The sequence below is a fragment of the Erinaceus europaeus genome, chromosome 2 (assembly GCF_950295315.1).
Source record: "Erinaceus europaeus chromosome 2, mEriEur2.1, whole genome shotgun sequence".
NCBI lineage: Eukaryota > Metazoa > Chordata > Mammalia > Eulipotyphla > Erinaceidae > Erinaceus > Erinaceus europaeus.
Genome location: NC_080163.1, coordinates 133,748,099 through 133,768,472, shown reverse-complemented (window position 1 = coordinate 133,768,472; position 20,374 = coordinate 133,748,099). Strand labels below are relative to the sequence as shown.

The following is a 20,374-nucleotide window of genomic DNA, read 5'->3' as shown; positions in this document are numbered from 1 at the left end:
CTCATCTGCTCTAGTTTTCCCCATTGTTTTATTATCATTATTGTCTTTATTTATTTATTTATTGGATAGAGACAGCCAGAAATTAAGGGGATAGGGATGATAGAAAGGGAGAGAGACAGAGACACCTGCAGCACTACTTAGCCACTTGTAAAGCTTTCCCCTTGCAGGTGGGGACTGGAGGCTCAAACTCGGGTCCTTGAACAACTGTAAAATGTGCACTTAACGAGGTGCGCTGCCACTGGCCCCATTTACCCCATTGGTCACCCATTACAAAAAGAAGTCAAGAGTTGAACTTTACATAGATACCTGAGTTGAGCAAGATCTTAGTGATGATGTGATGACAGTGCAAATCTAAGACCCCTGGATAATTTTTCCAATGTCAAATTACTTATAGCTGGGACCAGGAAATTGTTCTTCCAAAGTGTGGCTTAATCTCTAGCACATATTCCTTCCAGTTACAGTCTCTCTCTGATTCATCTTTTCCAATAACATGGTCATAGATGATCATTGAGAAGATGACAAGTCAAGAGTACAGTTTACAGCCAAGAGCACAGTTCTCAAAATATAAGCTATGCAGAAAGACAACCACAGATTGTGACCCTTTACTTTGGCATTATACAGTGTTGGGAGCTAGTTAGGTATTTATTAGTTATCTGCCACATCTCCTTGAGGTCTTTCTGATTACATCTGGCCCCCAGAGCCACCCCTGTGTTCTAGACCATTTCTGTTTGGGCAGATCTCAAAACACAGCTTAGTAACTCTTTTAGCTATAGACCCTTTCTGGCTCTTTCTTCCTATTTGAGGTATAAGATGAAAGGTAAAGAGAAACCTGCAACACTTCATGAATCCTTCAAGTTGCTTGACATTTCCCAAACAACTCAGCTAAAACCCTTACAATTCAACCTTTCCTGGCATCACATCCCCTCAAAGTCACTGACTCGACTCTTGATGATCATCCTTTCAGTACTGTCTGTTCCCTGAAACTGTGAACACAGATATTAGTAAATCTAAGACCATGCTACACTCCAGCATCCAGAGTTCCAGCCTGATAGAGGTTAGTCTGAGTCTGCATATAATTGTCAGGAAGAAAAGCTTTGGCCAATACAGGGTTTTATTTATTTTATAATTAAAAAAATTATTTTAATATTTATGTATTTGTTTTCCCTTTTGTTGCCCTTGTTGTTGTAGTTATTGTTGTTATCGATGTCGTTGTTAGCTAGGACAGAAAGAAATGGAGAGAAGAGGGGAAGACAGAGAGGGGGAGAGAATGATAGACACCTGCAGACCCACTTCAGCACCTGTGAAGCGACTCCCTTGCAGTTGGGGAGCCGGGGGCTCAAACCTGGGTCCTTTTGCGGTCCTTGCGCTTTGTGCCACCTGCGCTTAACCCGCTGCGCTACCATCCGACTCCCATGATTTAATTTTTTTAGTGAGTCTAAGGTTTATTATTATTATTTTGCTTACAAGAATATAAGATTACAGAGCACAGTTCTACACTATACCCACCACCAAAGTTTTGAGTCCCCCACCCACCACCACCAACCATCATAGTTTTTACCAAGTCTTAGAGACAGTTTGCACTTCAGCTACTTTTTTTGCATAAGTTCATGTATTCCACTTCTCTGTATTCCACATATGAGTGAAACCGTCCAGTATTTGTCTTTCACCCCCTTACTTACTTCACTAAGCATAATCACCCCAAGTTCCATCCATTTTGTCCTGAAGGACACAGTATCATCTTTTTAAATTGCAGAGTAACATTCCATTGAATATATGTCCCACAGCTTTTTTTATCTAGTCATCTAGATGTTTATGCTGTTTCCATTGCTTGACAATTGTAAATAATTCAGCAATGAACATTGGGAGTGACTGTGTCCCTTTGAACTAATGTTTTTATGTTCTTTGGATAGATACCGAGGAGTAGTATTGCTGGACCATAAGGTATATTTCCATTTTTATTTGTTTGAGGACTGACTCTCCATATAACTTTCCATAGGAAATTGTACTAGTTTACATTTCCACCAACAATGTAGCAGATTTCCTTTTTCCCCATGTCCCCTCCTACAGTTGTCATCTCTTGATTTGTTGATGCAAGTCATTCTTACAGGTTTGAGGTGACTTTAATTTGCATTTCTCTAATAACAAGTGAAGTAGAACATTTTACTAGTACAGAGTTTTGAAAAGTAATTTAAATAAGAACTGAGTTTTCTGTGGTCCAATTCCCTGTAGCTGTAGGTGTTCCTTAACCATATGAACATGCAATGGATTAATAGTGAACTTGGGTATCTGAAATCTCAGGGCTAGGGAGATAACATGATTGTTATGCAAATGATTTCATGCCCAAGGTTCTGAACTCCCAAGTTCAATCCCCAGTTTGCTAGGGAGATAACATGATTGTTATGCAAATGATTTCATGCCTGAGGTTCTGAACTCCCAAATTCAATCCCCAGTTTTACTGTAAGCCAGAACTAAGCAGTGTAATAATAATAATAATATGAAAATAAATCTTTCCAATGACTGCCTGCCTCATCTGATTCAGGGAGATTATAACTTTGACTATTGTACTTACAGCAATTAGACCCACATATCTGCATTTTGTCAAGTGAGATACAATAGCATGAAACTTGACTTAAACAAACAAACAAAAATCTAAACATGATGTCTCTCCATGCTGGACAAACTCAGAAGACGGGTCATTCTTTAAGTCAAGTTTCCTGCTACAAGTGACTTTGGTGTTGCTGCCATCACTTTCTTGAGAGCTAGAGATAGTAGCTTACTAAATTGTAATTCATTCCATTCAGTGAACACTTTATACAGATTCAACTTACATACAAACTTATCTCCCCCTTTGAAGTATAGAAATCATTGCAGGTCAAGAATCAAAATGTCTACTTCCCTTCTCACTTTACTGACTCTGAGCTGAGAGACTATATTTTAGATGATAATTCATATTTTTCTAACCTTCCTGTTTTTGTGTCTCTTATCAACTCCCACAGGAAATGAAAAGTATGAAACCTTTTTGAATCAGGCTAAAAAAAACCTAGATAAAGAGTACAGCAAATATGAAATGTCTGATCAGCTTGAGATAGCTGAGGAAACACCTGAGGATGAATCTTCTGAGGTATGACTACCCTCACCCTGTACACAATGTAAGAGACAGGAAGGACAGTACTTGGAAAGGTCCAGGGACAAGAAGGACATGGTATCTCTGAGGAATAGAAAGGGGGAAAAAGGTCGCACTAAAATAGAGAAGGTAGGAGGCAAGAAAACTAAGAGGAATTGCAAGAGGTAAGAACCAGTGAACCAGTAAGGGCTTTTTTAATTTTAATTTAAAATATGTATTATTAGTTATTGTTTCACAAAATTACTAGACTTCAAGAGTATTTTCATACCTACATTTGTTGCCATAACCATCTTAGTTCTCACATCTTACAAGAGGCAATCAAAAAGGATTGATACAAAAGATTGTATCATTTTGAATGGAATTGGAGGTGATTATGCTGAGCGAAATAAGCTAAAGAGATGAAGAGCTAGTAATGATTTTAAACCTTTAAAATATATACTTACTAACCTTCAAACAAATAATACAATATTACTAAGTATAGTCAACATGCTGTATCTTAAATCCCATGACACTTATTTTATAATTTGGAGTTTCTACTTTTTTTAGAGAGAGAGAGGAGGGAAGAGAAAGGGAGAAACACCAGAGCCCTGGAGCTTCCTCTAATGCTATCATAGTTCCCATGTGGTGCTGGAGCTCTAATCTGGGTATATCCATGGCAAGGCATAGGCTCTACCCAGTAAGTTATCTCTCTGCCCCCTTTCTGTTTTTTCAGTGTTTTAAGGAACCTTCTTACTGTTTTCCACTCACTCCACAGACTTCTCATGATATAAGTAGGCTAGATAGTTTATCTCACTCCATCCCACTGTAGAAATATGAATACCATAAATGCATAATACATCTGTAGGGCCACAACCCATTGTAGCTAAGATTTTTTCCCCCTCATTCTTTGAACAAGTTTTTCTCCCCTTAAGAGCGATATTGCCCCAGTGAGGTTGCATGTTCTAAAAGAGTTTATTCATGTTTCTCTTCTCTCTTGTTTCAGTTAAGTGCACAGCTCCAGATGGAAGTAGAGCGACTTATAGTTCAAAGCTATGCTATAGAGCATCAAAAATCCCTTGCCCCTGATAGTGCAGAGGACTTCAGCAGTCGGAGCCGCCGCAAGCTAGCCAAGTGAGTGGCCTTCCATGCTCTATTGGTTTCAGAATGCAGCAGAGCAAGTTATGTTGCACACCAGAATGCTGTTTGCAATAATGGCTGATCATCTAGGAATGAAATCCACTCGTCTCATCTGTCACCATCTGCTATAGTCAACCAAGCAAGCCTCTCTGCCTTTTTCTTTTTTCCCCTTTTATTTGATAGGACAGAGAAAAATTGAGTGGGGAGGAGAGATAAGAGAAAAAAAGAAACCTGTAGCACTGTTTCACCACTTTCGAAGTTCCCCACCACCACTGTTGGGGACTGGGGGCTTGAACCCAAATCCTTGAGGATGGTAGCACATGTGCTCCACTGGGTGTGCCACTGCGTGAGTCCTCTCTCTACCTTTAAATTCAGAAACCTCTGAGTTTGTTGTTGACAATCACAGCTTCAGATCCATGAGGGCCCATGTTTTTTGTGACAATGACTAAAACAGCAGTACAGACCTCTAGAGGAAGTGTCTTGTTCCTAGGCTCCATTCTGGGGACCGTTAGTAGTTCTTCAATTCAGAGAACACAAGTGGGCACAAGTGACATGAGAAAGCCTCACGTTTTCTTTTCTTTGGGAGCAATCACCCAGCTCTGAAAGTGATTGCTAAGGAGATTGTTAACCATTTCAGAGTTCAGCTGCCAGAGTACATCCTGGACTTTGGCTACATCATCCTGGGGGACGTCCGAACTCACATCATCAAAATCACCAACACCACTCGCTTTCCAGTGTCCTTCCATGCAGAGAAGCGCATCCTTCATGACACTGGTAACCCAGCTGGGGACACCCTTTCCTCCTGAACCTTATCCTTCCTAACAAGGTGCCCCTCTGCCCTGGCCTTCTGGAGTGGCATACCTGTTGTTGTTCTAGGACCAGCTGAAAATACCGTGGGGAACATTCACCTTAATCTTTTGAGTGGTCATCTTGCCTCATGGTTCTTATTTGCTATTCCACTTTCCCACAGAGAAATTGTGTTTGTCTTGGTCTAGGTTTCAGTACTGAGCTAGATCGTGTAAAGAATCTGCCTTACTGTGAAACAGAAACATTTGAAGTGAGATTTGACCCACAAGGGGCCAATATTTCTGTCGGAAGCAAAGAAGTCATTCTGCCAATCAAGGTGAGATGAAGCCCTGGAGGCCTTGCTTGACCCTCCCCAGCTTCCAGTTTTGCTTGCTGATCACCCCTGGGATGACCAGTTACTATTTCAGCACCATGATTCTCCCCCAACCCCAGGCCACATGATAACAACAAGTTTATGCTCATTCTAGGTGGTTGGAGGACCAACAGTTCACATCTGTCTCCAAGCCAAGGTTACCATTCCCACTATGATGCTGTCCTGTGGGAAGGTGGAGTTTGCCACAATTCAGTGTGGACAGTGCCTTGTGGAAACTATTCAGCTTTCTAATCAAGCCCAAGTCCCCTGTGAATGGTTTGTCCACATTCATAAGCCTGTTAACAAGGTAAATTAATTGTAGCCCATTGACCCCCCTTTCTCCATCTCTCTTTAAGTCAATTTTTTGTTCAAAGCATTTTATTAGGCAAACAATGATTTTACAGAACAGCTGTCACATTAAGTACACTTTTTTTTTTATCTCCCTATGTAGGTGTCTGAACACTACTCCTACCCTTATGTCCTCTACCATCATGCATCCTGTCCCCAAATCTCTTGTCAATTTTATCCCACTACCACCATCCACAGTGACCTTGGCTTTTCTGTAACAGGCCACATCTAGTCCAGCTTTCATTCTGTTTTCCCTATATGTCCTTGTTTCTTAAGTTCACCTATAAGTGAAGTCATCCAGTATTTGTCCTCTCTTTTTGGCTTACCTCATATAACATGATTCCTTCAAGTTCCATCCAACATGTGTCCTTTCACTTCTATTTGTGACTCTAGGCACTCATTCTCCTCATTTCAGTCTCCTGCTCAAAGACTTTCAACGGCAACCTTTACTTCTTGAACAAAATGTAGACCCTTGGTCCAGCAGTCAAATCCTTGTCAGGTCCTGCTCTCTGGCAGATGTCTCATTCATCTTTATACTGCACATATCCTAATACCTGAGAGATACTCAGTTATGCTAGGCTGAGTGAAGAAAACCAGTGCATTTTCCTTGAAAGATGATCTAACTTATCTAATATTTATTAATCAGCTGGAGAAGCATATGCCAAAGTACTTAAGAAGGAAACTACAGGCTGAATTAAAGCCAAAGACAAGGATCTTTGAGGTCCAGCCCACAACTGGGGTCTTAGATCCGGGTGAGAAGGCCAATGTTCAAGTGAAATTCATGCCCAAAGAAGAGGTAAGCCTTAAAGAAGTGCAGTTTCATTCGGACACTCTGGATCCCTTTGAGCATTACTCAGAGACCCTGCTTAACTGGGTCTCCAGGAAATCTACACCTCACTGTTCTGAATATAACCTCTCTAATGCCTCTGGTTAATGAAACAACTGTATGGCCTGGAGCTTAACAATATCCACTCTGGAACTAAATGATCTATCTAGCACATTGACTTTTGTCAGCAGACGTGTGTTAATGACCTTCTGCCCGTGCACTTACAGGGTGGTTCTGGACAAATTATTTGGCCTTACTAAGCCTCAGTTTATTCATAGATAAAATGAAAAATAATATTATCCCATATCCAAAATCTCATACTGCAATTCTGAAATCCAGTAAGTTCCAAAACCTAGAAAAAAATTCATAAGTTTCAAACCCAAACTCATTTGACAGAAAAAAATCTCAAAAAGCCTTTGTGTTTCTTTGTTGACTCTGTTTGCAGAGTCAAACATTGTGACTGCAGAAATAGTGTTTGATTGCAAGGAACTTACCCTAGACCCTTCTGAGAGCATCCAGTAGTTTTGTATATATGTATATATGTAAGGTGTTTACTTTTTAAAAAAATTTTAATTTGGAAGTCTTAGCTCTTAGGAACTTAGGTATATCACTATTAACCCACAATAACTACCTCCTAGGATCATTTTGAAGATCAAATTAAGTAATGTGACTAAAATGCACAGCATACTGCTCCTTGTGTAGAAATTGTGATAAAAATGAGATGCTTATTTTGTTTCTGTGTTTTTCAGAAATTCTACAGTCAGGCCTTAATATTCCAGATATCACAAAGTACTCAGAAGCTTACACTATTGGCACAGGGGAATGGTTTAGAACCACGCTTGGAATTTAGCCCTTCAATTCTGGAGCTGGGGCCACTGCTGCCTTATGGCCCTGGAGATGAGGCTGAAGTGGTGGTAAAGAATCCCTGCAACTTTCCCATTGAGTTTTATTCCTTGGAATTTGATCAGCAATATCTCATAGAAGAGAAGGTAAGCAGAGGCCAAGGTCAACTCCATTTTCATCCTCCAGCTGAGCCCTCACTTGTACTTTTGCTCTTCTCTCACTTTGACAACTTCCTCCTGCCCTTTGCCCCTTCTTCCTCTTGAACCTTTCCTCATTCAAAAATGACTTCTGGACTGAGGAGATAGCTCAGTGGTAGAACATAGGACTTTCACTCATGAAACCCCTTGTCCTGTCCCCAGCAATCACATGTGCCAGAACTGACTTGTGTTGTGATATCTGCCTTTATCTCTCTCCCTCCCCCTCTCTCCCTCCCCCTTTCCCTCTTTCTCTCCCTCTCTTTCTTCCCCCCGCCTCCCTCTCTCTCTCTCTCTCTCTCTCTCTCTCTCACACACACACACACACACACACACTTTAAAAATAAGTAAAATAGAAGGCCAGGCAGTAGTGCACCTGGCTAAGCGTACATAGTACAAAGCTCAAGGACCTGTGCAATGATCAAGGTTCGAGCTCCCAGCTCCCCACCTGCACTTCACAAGTGGTGAAGCAGGTCGGCAGTTGTCTCTCTCCCTCTTTATCTTCCCCTCACCTCTCAATATATCTCTGGTCTATAAAAAAAAAAAAATCAGAAAAAAAATGTCCACAGGAGCAGTGCAGGTATTCATAGTGCAGGTACTGAGCCCCAGCAATAAACCTGGAGGCAAAAAATAAAATAAGTAAAATAAAGTTTACTTCTCTGTAGCCTTTCCTAATCTGTTTTCCCTGCCTGGAACATAATTCATCACTTCTGTATAAATCCCATTTATACTTTGTTTTGTTTTGTTTTGTTGTGTTGTGTTGTGTTGTGTTGGAGGGATAATGAATTACAGCACATTTTGTTTGTACATGTGTTTCTCAGTTTTGTGTAGCAGGTGTCACCCCCATCAAGGACTTCACACTCCCTCTCCCCCCAATCCCCTATTCCTTTTCCTCTCTGGAATCCCTTGCTTTGGTAAAGTGTATCACCCAGATTCCGAATTGCATCCTGTGTTCTTCTGTTCAAACTCTTGTCTCCCAAGTTCCACCTACATGTGGAGTTATACAGTATTCATTCACTTCTTCCTGACTTTTCTTTCTACCTCCAGCAAAGGTGAGGCAAAGATAGAGTTTCCGTTCTGATGTCTAAGTCCTTGATAGCTGACTTTAGTTCACCAAAACTGGTCATAGCACTCTGTCCTTTCTGTCTTCTCTTTTCCTATATGTTTATTCCTTTTGTTGCTGTTATTTGAGTTTTCATTTATATTCTTCTGCAGAGTACTTCATTTTGAAATTAGAGTTCTTTTACATCTTTTCCTATAGGACTCTTAGTAGTTCTTGCTAGACAGGGTTGGTAGTAGTGAATTTCTTCAGTTTTTGCATGTTTAGGAAGATTTTGGTTTCTCCTTCATATTTAAAGGATAGTTTGGCAGGATATCTACATGTGGCTGATAATTATCATCTCTTAATGCTGTAAAAATTTCATTCCATCCCCTCCTAGCAAGGTTTCAACGCTCATCACTAGTCCTTATAATAAAGTCTCCCATCACTGCTGTGTTGTCTGAAGCTCATTGTCTAGCAGATTTCTTGAAGAGGGACCATGGAGATGTATACTCACAGATTTGTAACTGTTTATTTTTGGCTTTTATATTTGAAGATCAATTTAATACTATATTATATCTCTAGAACACATTTTCTCTACTTGATTATCTTTTTTTAAAAATTTTTTCCTTTATTGGGGGATTAATGTTTTACATTCAACAGTAAATACAATAGTTTTTACATGAATAACAGTTCTCAGTTTTCCACATAACAATATAACCCCCACTAGGTCCTCTGTCATCCTTTTCCAGGACCTGTACTCTCCACCCGCCCACCCACCCCGGAGTCTTTTACTTTGGTGCAATACACCAAGCGCTTGATTATCTTTAATGCATTGTACCATTGTTTCTAGTAAGATTTTGCTGTTCATAGAGGGAACATTGTTTATCTATAGATGCAAAACAAAAAAATGTATCCCCCAAGCTTTGTAACTTAAAAAAATCAATATTTGTTAGCTTGTGTTTTCTGTGGGCCCTTTGCTCATCCAGATAGTCTTGAGAAGGAACTTATTAACAGTGATTTGCAGGCAACCTGAAATGGTGATACTGGAGAAAGGTTACTAGCAAAACAGATCTTCACACCAATAAATCAAGTTGTATAGGAAGTAATAGCTTTCTAAGACTTCCTTCTACTGTGTTTTGTGAATTTGCATACACACTAGGGTTGCCAGATTTAGTAGAAAGAAGTTTAACCACCTACATCTGAATTTCACATATGCAACACATATTTATACTAAATAAATTACTCATTGTCTATCTGGAATTCACATTTAAGTATACATCCCATATTTCATCTGACAAGCCTAATGAACATTCTGACTCCCTCTCTCTCACCCTCTGTGTGTGCACCTTTCTCTTTGGCATGTGCGCACACACACACTAGCATAAGTAAACATAATGCTATTTTTATATTTTACCCCAGATCTTATATATATGAGACAACCACATTACCAAATATAATATTGCTAACCACAGTATTCTTCAGAAATGTATCACTTTCTTACTGTACTTTTGTTAAAAGGAAAGCCACTATATGTTAATTTTAAAAGCAAGAAGAGGGGACCAGACAGTAGCACAGCGGGTCAAGCGCACATGCTACCAAGTACAAAAACCAGTGTAAGGATCCTGATTCGAGGCCCGGGCTCCCCACCTGCGGGGGGGGGGGGGGGTCACTTCACAGGTGTTGAAGCAGGTCTGCAGGTGTCTATCTTTCTCTCCCCCTCTGTCTTTCCTATCTTTCTTTATTTCTCTCTATCCTATCCAACAGCAATGATAGCAATAATAACAGCAACAACAATGATAAACAAGGGAATCAAAAGGGAGAGAATGGCCTCCAGGAGCAGTGAATTCGTGGTGCAGGCACTGAACTCCAGCAATAACCCTAGAGGCAAAAAAAAAAAAAAAAAAAAAAAAAAAGCAAGAAGAAAATCTCTTCTGCTTGTGCAATGCCCAGGCTCAAGTTGAACATAAAATAAGATCCTATATCCCTGCAGATTCAGAGCTCAGTCTTAACACTGCCCTCTGAAATCCAGAAAGTTATTGCCCATAACTTGGGGGGGCGAGAGGTACCAGATATAAGAACAAGCCCTAAGACTTTAAGGAGAAGATTTCCAGTAGGACATAACAGCAGTTACCCTTCTCCTTGCAGATTCTTCGAACACTCAAAGGCTATGATTCCTACAATACCCTACTGCTGCCTCCTCGCCTGCCAGGGGAGAAGCTGCCCCATGAGGTGTATGAATACTTCAAAGAGATAAGGCGGTTGAAAGAGGAACAGATGAAGGTGAAATATTTGGAAAATCTGTCACAGGAGAATGGTGAGAGCTCAACTCTAAGAGTCCCTGGCTCTACCCTTTGCCCTGGTTTTGATTTGTCTTTACTGGGAAATCAAGCAGTTCTTGAGCACCTGCTAAACAAGTGTTAGTGTCATCCTATTTTATTTCCAACTCTTAAAAATGGTGACATTAGCCCCATGGTATGGATACAAAGACTGGGACACAATCCACTCTCACAGCAGTCTAGTGGGGTGTTAAGACTTAGAAAGTCTTAACTTGTCTGAGCGCAAGGTGTGGAGAAAAGCATAGTGGTACTCACAGGACTTGTATGTTAAAAGGTCCAGGTTTAACCTGCATCACCACCAACAGCTAGAACTGGGTAGTGTCTGGCCAATAAATAAATAAATAAAAGTATTATGTTTGCATGTCAGGTGATAGCTTACCCAGTAAAAGGTATACTTCATCATGTACAAGGACCCCAGTTTGAGCCTCTGTACCACATGGGAGTACCAAGGCACCAGGGATAACTCCAAAGATGGTGAAACAGTGTTTTAATGCCTCTCCTTTTCTCCCCATCTTCCCCCCACCTCCAGCTAAATAAAAGCTCATATAAATATAGAAGAACACTTGCTAGAAACTAAGTCCTGTGGTAAATGCTCTACATGTACAGATAAGAAACTGAAGCACTAAGAAGCTAGGTCCAGGTGGGGGTAGATAGCATAATGGTTATGCAAAGACACTCTCAAGCCTGAGGCTCTGAAGTACCAGGTTCAGTCCCTTGAACCACCATAAGCTAGAGCTTATGGTAGGAAAAAAAAAAGCCAGGTCCACAGTTTTTACTGGCAGAATCATAAATCAAGCCCAGCTCTCTCAGACTCTGGAGTCCATGACAGGAGGATCTATATTTCACTTCCTCTGTATGTGTGTCCTGGTTATAAAAGTTACCATGACCCACATGAAGTGAGGTGAAAGCAAGAGTTCACAGGAAGAAGAAGGTGGCTTTCCTTTGTTCTTCAGGGCAAATTTCTATAACATATCTGGGCAGTGCTCTCATAAACTTGCTGTTTCTGACTCCTCAGCTGCCCAGAACCCCCTCTGTGTGCATTTGAGCATCAAGTTTCCCTGATGGTCTGTATGATTGTGTGGTTTGCCATACATGCTTCTTCTTCCTGCTTCTTTACACCCTCAGCCTGGCAATTAGCCCTTCCTGCTTATATTTGCTTTCTTCTATGTAGCAGTCAGCACAGGTGCAATTAGTTTTTTCAGATCTCTCCCCCAACTGGACAAGAAATGCCCTTGAAGCAGTGGTCACATAGCCCCACTTATAACAAGAGTACACAAAATGTCACTCGGTAAGTCATATTATCCAACAAACATTGCTATGAGAATGAATGAGCAAGTGACTTCATTAAGTGGAGTCCATTCCTCCTGTCCTTAGACCTGTCTTTTCTCTTAGGTCAAGAGGAAATATCACTTTGCCCTAGAAGGAGAAGTTGAGGAAAGAAGGCTGCCTCTTTACCCCATCACCCCCTAATACTATTTATTGAGCACTATTCATTTGCTCAGCTACCATCTCAAAAAGTATAGTCTGGGGAAATTAGCCACAGAAATTTATCTTATGACAGTTCAAGTGGCAAGAAGTCTAGTATCTTCATGTTGGCAGGGTTGTTTTGTGGATTGCCCTCCTGTACCTGTAAATGGTTGTCTCTTCGTGTGTGTGTGTGTGTGTGTGTGTGTGTGTGTGTGTGTGTGTGTGTGTGTGTGTGTGCGTGTGTGTGTGTATTTTCTCATTTCATAAAAATTCCAGTCACATTGGATTATGGGTGCGTTTTGGGGCTCTTCTAAATTTTCAAAAGTAAATGTATAATTTGCTTGTAATTTTAAATGTAGAAACACTGCATGGACAGGGAACCTTTTGCAGTCAAGTGACTGTTATTCTTGTTTTATTTACTTATTTAGTTATCTCCTGAATATGAGGGAAGGGGGGAGAGAGAGAAAGTGCAAGAGCTGAGACCAGAACATTGCTATAGCATATGTGGTGCTGGGGATCAAATCCAGACTCTTACACAAACAAGTCATGTTCTCTATCCAGAGAGCCACTTCTCTAGTCCCAAGTTCTTTTTTATTTGGCCTGGATAGTCCTAGGTAAGAGTAGTACCTCAGTGATCTCTTCTTTGTCTTTTTCTTTTTCTTCCCCCTACCAAACCTTCCCTCTGTGTTTCTATTTTTTGCTCCCTGACAGAAGATGAAGACATACCCTTGTCAGAGCAGGGAACCTCAGTCAGCACAAAGAGGACCTCCCTTAGCCAAGGCATCTCTGTTACATCCAACCTGGAAGAGCGTCACATCCCTTTGGTCGAGTCTAAAATCTACCCAGAGGAAGAGGAGGATGAGGACAGCCTGGAAAAGATAATGTTTCAAAGTAACGAAGCATTTTCATATTTTTGTTACCAGTCCCCTCTAAGCAGAAGTGGGATGAGTGTACAATGCCTTTTCACCTTTCTCCAGAAAAATACATTCTCTAAATTATCTAGCACTCCTGTGTATTGATTTGAATATGCCATCATTTATTTAGCCATTTTGCCTTAAAGGTGCAAATGCAGTTTATTTCCAATGTTATTTCTCAACGAGAGGGATTCCCAAAAATGAAATTGAGAGTCTAAGAGTTATCTGTATTTTACATTCTAGTAGTTAAATGATAGCCCATAAGGGCACTCTCATGCACTACAGGTGTGGGTAGAGACTGCAGCAACACTTATAGTGCCTTTATCATCTTAAAACAACAACATTCAAAAAGTGAATGTTTCTTCCATTTAAGCTAGAACCGATATAAATTCTAGCTATGTCCACATGCATGCATGCATATGCTCACTCCTGTGATGGTATTGTCATCATCATCATCATTTGCAGCTGACAAGCTACAGAGCATTGACAGCCATTCCACGGTGGAAGTTGGAGAGGTTGATAACAACCCTGTGAGCAAGGCGGTCGCCCGCCACCTGGGCATTGACATTTCTGCAGAAGGCCGAATGGCCAAGAACCGGAAAGGCATCACCATTATCATCCATGGTACACCCTTATCAGGTATGCCACAATTCCCAGGGAGTGCCTCAGGTTTATGATAAAGTCAGCATATATAATTTTTGAAGCAATGAGGCTCTGGTTTGAGATTTATATGTCAGAGGATTATCTCCAAACTGTTGGGTCACCAACCTCAGAGATAATAGAACCATAGAAACAACAGAAACATCTCATGTTTAATTACTACACCTCTGAAGGTTACAAGGCTGCATTCTTTCATATTTTCCCCAGATCCTGTATTTATGGGACAACTTATAAGAATATTTTGATAATTTGAAAGCCAAAGACACTAAACCGTAATAAAAGAGAAGGTTAAAATAGGTGCAGACTCTTTAACCTGGCCGTAATATTTCTAAAATGTTATCTTAAGAAAATAATTAAAGGGGCCCACATAGTGGTGCACCTGGTTGAGTGAACATGTTATAGCGTTACACATGTTACACATGTTACAGGACCTGGGTTCAAGCCCCTGGTCACCACCTACAGGGGGAAAGCTTTGGGAGTGGTGAGCAGCGTTGCAGGTGTCTCTCTCTTCCTTGCTATCTCCCCCTGCTCTCTTGATTTATGACTGTCTCTATCCAATAAATAAATAAATACCTTTTTTAAAAATTTAAAGAAAATAATAGTGTCGGCAAAATAACTCATTTGAATATTGTGCTGCTTTGCCATGTGCGCAGCTAGGTTTGAGACCACCCACCACCATCATAACATTAAAGGTACTTAGCAACTCTTGTTAATCTTCTCTCTGAGAAAATGGAGTTGTTGTTTTTGTTTTTGTTTTTTCCACTTGGTCTATTATTGCTAGATTCTCTGCTTTAGTTTTTAATTTTGAAATTAAAAAAAAAATCAACACAAATTATTCTTTCAACCAAAATAGCCTTCCAATCAGAGTAAAGCCTGCAAAATGGTCAAAGATCTAACAAAATTACTTTTTAAAAACATCCTGCTTAGTTTTTTTTTTTATTTTATTTTTTGCCTCCAGGGTTATTTGCTGGGGCTCAGTGCCTGCACTATAAATCCATTGCTCCTGGAGGCTACTTTTTCCCTTTTGTTGCCCTTGTTTATCATTGTTATTATTGTTGTTGCTATTGCTGTCATTGTTATTGGATAGGACAGAGAGAAATAGAGAAAGATAGGAAAGACAGAGAGGGGGAGAGATAGACACCTGCAGACCTGCTTCACCACCTGTGAAGCGACCCCTCTGTAGGTGGGGAGCTGAGGGCTCCAGCCAGGATCCTTAGGCCTGTCCTTGAACTTCATGCCATGTGCACTCAATCCATTGCACTACCTCCTGGCCCCCACAACATTACTTTTTTAATTGAGGAAGAAATCCAGAAAGAATGTGACATTAGGACTATAATCTTCAGTCCTAATTTATGGCTCAGGTCTTCCTTCTCTTTTATAAGCTTGCCGTACTTCTTATGGGGAGGTCTCTGCTTGGGCACAGACTCCTGGTGTACCCACTCTGTTGCACACCAGATGTAGAGGCCTAGAAGAATGCAATCCAAGACAGCAGGGGTAGAGCCTACGGGACTCACTCAGTGTCCAGTGCTAGTGCCGCAACAAGAGATGGTCCAGGGACTTGTGTCTGATAACAGTCTGTTTATTGAACAGCAAAGCAGGATTTATAAGGGGTCATAGGAGGAAGTAAGTTGTCTATTCCATATATGGTTTGGGAGAAAAGGGGCAAAGAGAGGTAAGGGGTTGGGAAAAGGTCAGAGCATTCCTAGTAATTGTTGAGCAAGGGGTTTAATTGATCGAAGGAACAAGGAAAATAGGGTTATCAATAACCAGCAGACAGAGAGGGGTCTTAAGGGCAGAGAGAATATAGATCATATAAGATTAAAGGACCAGAGGAAGTGGAGGAGTAAGGAGAATGCTCCTAGTTACTGTTTGACAGAGCAGAACAATGATATATGGGTCATATATGATCAAGGAAAATAAACTTCCACTAACCTCTGAGTAAGCAAACCATTTGGTTTGGGAATAAGGAAGTGAGCTGTGTGCAGAGTCTTTGTGAGGCAGGGGGACTGACAGAGGGGACATTTCCTGGTGGTCGTTTTCCTCCATGCTTGACCTCAGGTAAAGAGAGACTAATAGGATGGTCGTGGCATCCAGGCACCCATCTTTCAATGGGAGGTCCCACACCATTCTCAACCATATGCTTACAATTTCCCTACATAAGCTTTCTTTCTTTTTTCTTTTTTCTTTTTTTTTACCACAGCACTGCTCAGCTCTGGTTTATGGTGGTACAGGAGATTGAACTTGGGACTTTGGAGCCTCAGGCATGAGAGTCTCTTTGCATAAGCAGTATGCTATCTACCCCACCCCCCTTTTATAATACCAACTTTGTTCACATAAGAAACCTGGAGACCCAACACTTGGAGAGATCTCTAAACTAGGACCTGTGTCCTAGAGACCTCTTTCTTCTCTCTCAGATACTGAGCACATGAGAGTCATGAAATTCAACTTTTTTACCTTGTTTTTGTTTGTTTGTTTGTTTGTTTGTCTCACAGGAAAGTCATCCACTGCAGTCAACATTGCCAAATACTACAGTGCAGCCTGCTTGAATATTGACACCATCATGCTGGAAGCCATCTGTGACAGCAACAGCTTTCCGGGGATCCGGGCCCGTGAGCTCTGCATTCGGGCTGCCATTGAGCAGTCCATGAAGGAAGGAGAAGAGTCTAGTAAGAGCCATGTCCCCTGATTTGTTGTAGTCAAGTGGCCATCACCCCATCTCTCAGTTTCCCCACTATGTGTTTCCACCACATTCCAATGGAAGTCTAACTCAGGCTGCCCCCACTTAACAGTCCAGAGCAGGCTTCTTTCCCCACCCCCCACCTCACCCTTATTGCTACCAGGGTTATTGCTGGGGTTCAGTGTCAGCACTACAAATCCACCAATCCCGAAGGCCTTTGATCAGCTTAGATAGGGACAGACATTTCAGATCAAGAAAGTCTGGCTACATTTGCCAGTAAGCAAACTGTCACTACTTAGCCTATTTGTTTATCTGAGCAGCTCCTCCTCAACATCACCACTGCTCAGAACCTGGAAGTTTCTTAGGCAGGGATGTAGTATACTTATCTTCTTCAACATTTCAGAAATGATTACCCTCTGGGCAGTGGAGAGCCCTGGACTCCAGGCCAGTCTCTTCACTGCTCACTGCTCAGTCAGCCTGGGTGGCCAGAGCCCCTCAGCCCCACCCTGCTGTCTGCAACCAGAGATGGCTCTGTATTCAGGAGACTCTCACCAGGTTTCAGCATACCATCCCCACCATCCCCTTATTCTCAGGAGACTTTTTATCTCAACCCACTCTCTCCATGTAGCCCAGGAGGGTGCTTCAGGACAAACCCGGCTGAGCAGTGAGACTCTGGGCAAGCTAACATCAGAGACCAACCTGACAGTCGAAATGAAACCTACAAAGCCTGTGCGTGGGAGCTTGATGCTTCCCAAAGGCAAAGCAGAGAGCCATGGCTCTGGGTCTCAGAAACAGCACCACCAGCACTTGCTCGACACCCCACAGGTACGAAGCAGGGTTCCCCAGAAGGGGAACCTTCATTCTCCTCATCATCTTGCAGCCTGAGCAGCACAGCCTCATTCCTAGAGGATCCTCTCCAGGCAGCCTGAACACTGTCCTAATACTGCCCCTTCTGCAAAGAGTTCACCACAGAGCAAGCAGCTTTGGACTGAGTGCTGCTGGAGTGACAATAAATAAAGCAAAATCGCTTCATGCAATCTGTACTAAGCTAAATCTGATACAGGAGAGAGCCACACATTCAAGTGTTTGCAGTGAAATGAGACTGGGTGCAAAAGAGGTGTATAAAAAGAATTAGGGTGGTCTGGGAGGTGGCACAGTGATAAAGGTTTGGACTCTCAAGCATGAGGTCCCGGGTTCGATCCCTGGCAGCACATGTGCCAGAGTGATGTCTGGTTCTTTCTCTCTCCTCCTGTCTTCCTCATTAATAAATAAATATAATCTTAAAAAAAAAAAAAAGAATTAGGTTGAACCATATGAAATTGCCAGCTTTCAGTAGGCCTGTGCTGAGGGACTCTGAGAACATTACAGAAGAGCTGGTGTTGAAACTATCAGAGAATGGATGACACCATGGGAGGCAGCTGAGTAACCAACCATTGGTAGGAAAGAGGAACCAAGTGAGTGTAGACTTAATAAGATGTTTGAAAGAAAAGTGGGGAGACTGGGAAGATAGCATAGTGGTTATGCATAAAGACCTTCATACCTAAGGCACCAAAGCTTCCAGGTTCAATCCTTAGCACCACCAGAAGCTGGGGTTTAGCGGTGCTCTTGTAGAAGAATGGAAGGAAGGAGATAGTAGTCATTAGAAAAGTCAGGGTGTGGTCTGGGAGGTGGCGCAGTGGATAAAGGCATTGGACTCTCGAGCATAAGGTCCTGAGTTCAATCCCTGGCAGCACATGTACCAGAGTGATGTCTGGTTTGTTCTCTGTCTCTGTCTCTCTCTCTCTCATCTTTTTCATTAATAAATAAACAAAATTATTTTTTAAACAAAGAAATAAAAGGAAAAAAAAAGAAAAAAGAAAAGTCAGGGTCAAGAGAGTTCTCTTTCTGAAACAGAACTGGTAGCACAAGCAGGTCTTTAAAGCCAGAGACTACTAGAGAAGTATAGGAGACGGCTCAGTGAAGAAAGGGTAGCAATAAGCTCAGGTAGAGGATTTAGTGGCCCACTTCCTTCAGAGTCAGTGTAAGGAGAAATAGACACAGCTACATTTGCTACATGTTGAGGATGTAGAGTATAGAACTGAGGTTGGAGATGGGCCGCTTTGCTTTTTTTAATTGAGAGAGAGGGAGAGAAAGGGAGATCAGAGTTCAACCTTGTTTGTGATGCTGAGGATTAAACCCAGGACTCCGTGTATGTAAGGTATACTTCTTCTGCTAAGCCATTGCACCAGCCCAAGAAGGCCTTGCTGAATGACTGTAACATGTACATCAGGTAGAGTTGTCTTTTAAAATCAAAAATCACGGTGGGGGACATAGCATAATGATTATCCCCACAGATTGTCATGCCTGAGGCTTCAAGGTCCCAGGTTCAATCCTCCATACCTCTATAAACCAGATCTGAGTAGTGCTCTGGTAAACATTAATTAATTAATTAATCAATTAAAATGAAAATTAGATCATACATCTGCCTAAAACACACTTATAACTTACCATAATACTTGGAGTATAATGAAAAATCTTTACAGAACTACCAGCCCTGCACACCCTCACCCTGACTGTGCCTTTAGCTTTAAAGCCTTCTCTGCTGCTCACTCAGTGCCCATCACACTGGGGCCTGGTGTGGTCCCCAAGCCCCCACCTCCAAACCCCGCATGCTTATATTGTGAGGACTTGCTATTCTCTATGAGACTCCTCTCAGGACCTTGTTCTGACACATTACCCAGGTATTACGACTGTTCCCTCTAAATGATCATTCTTGGGTTGGGGAGATAGCATAATGGTTATAGAAAAAGATTCCATGCCTGAGATTCTAATGTCCCAGGTTCAATCCCCAGGACCACCATAAACCAGAGCTGAAATTTAAAATTTAAAAATTAAAAAAATATTTTTAAAAACTTTAAGGAATAGCCATTATCCAATCCTACCATTACTCTTCTCCCTCTATAAGATTGTTTTTCTCCCTAACACTTATTTCTGTCTGAAATTATTTTATTGATTTGTTTAGTCTCAGGTCCCTTTTCTGTCCCCCTTTGGAATGGAAGAACTACACATAGATGATGTTGTTTGTTGTATCCTTACTACATAATTGGTATTCAATAAATATTTACTTGATGAATGTGGTTCTATTTATATACAAAATACCTTCTTCTGTATTACTGCTTGAAATTTATAGTAGTTGTTTAAGGGAGATAGGACTCTTACTTTACAGTATATTCCCCATTTCACAGATGAAGGAATGAGGCCCAGAGAGATTCTATGAATCTCAAGATCATATGACTTTAAGTGTAGATATTATTGGAACACTGAGCCAGATTCTAACTCCTGATCTTTCTCCCACTCAGCAAATCTCCTCGAGCCCTCTCCCACCAGGACCCTCCCAGCGTCGGCTCAGTGTCAGTGCCAGTATCGGAGGTGAGACTGGGCTCATGAGCTGTGTGCTCCCTGAAGAAATTTTCACTCAGATCCTGATAGATCGAATACAGGTATGTACAAGCCCACCTACACAGAGTTGCAGAGCCCAAACATAAACACTGCTCTGTGCGCTGACCTGAGACTCTTGAGTCATCATCCCCACCTCCAGCAACTCAAAGCAGAGAGGAAGTAGAAAAGAAAGATGGTTTCTTCACCCTCAACAATCATTTAATTGTCCCTTTGATAATCCTTGTCAGTCC

At 41.5% G+C, this 20,374-nt stretch overlaps 1 protein-coding gene across 1 annotated transcript in view; it reads left to right on the top strand.

Moving 5' to 3' along the window:
- Window positions 1–20,374, top strand: part of HYDIN (HYDIN axonemal central pair apparatus protein) — a 477,232-nt gene that overhangs the window by 348,163 nt on the left and 108,695 nt on the right. The window contains exons 30-42 of the mRNA XM_060172033.1: window positions 2,997–3,121; window positions 4,107–4,234; window positions 4,878–5,014; window positions 5,236–5,363; window positions 5,515–5,706; window positions 6,394–6,543; window positions 7,323–7,562; window positions 10,798–10,966; window positions 13,167–13,346; window positions 13,835–14,008; window positions 16,522–16,695; window positions 17,335–17,531; window positions 20,045–20,185. Of these exons, the coding sequence (XP_060028016.1) occupies window positions 2,997–3,121; window positions 4,107–4,234; window positions 4,878–5,014; window positions 5,236–5,363; window positions 5,515–5,706; window positions 6,394–6,543; window positions 7,323–7,562; window positions 10,798–10,966; window positions 13,167–13,346; window positions 13,835–14,008; window positions 16,522–16,695; window positions 17,335–17,531; window positions 20,045–20,185 (2,135 nt within the window). The remainder of the gene's footprint in view (window positions 1–2,996; window positions 3,122–4,106; window positions 4,235–4,877; window positions 5,015–5,235; window positions 5,364–5,514; window positions 5,707–6,393; window positions 6,544–7,322; window positions 7,563–10,797; window positions 10,967–13,166; window positions 13,347–13,834; window positions 14,009–16,521; window positions 16,696–17,334; window positions 17,532–20,044; window positions 20,186–20,374) is intronic.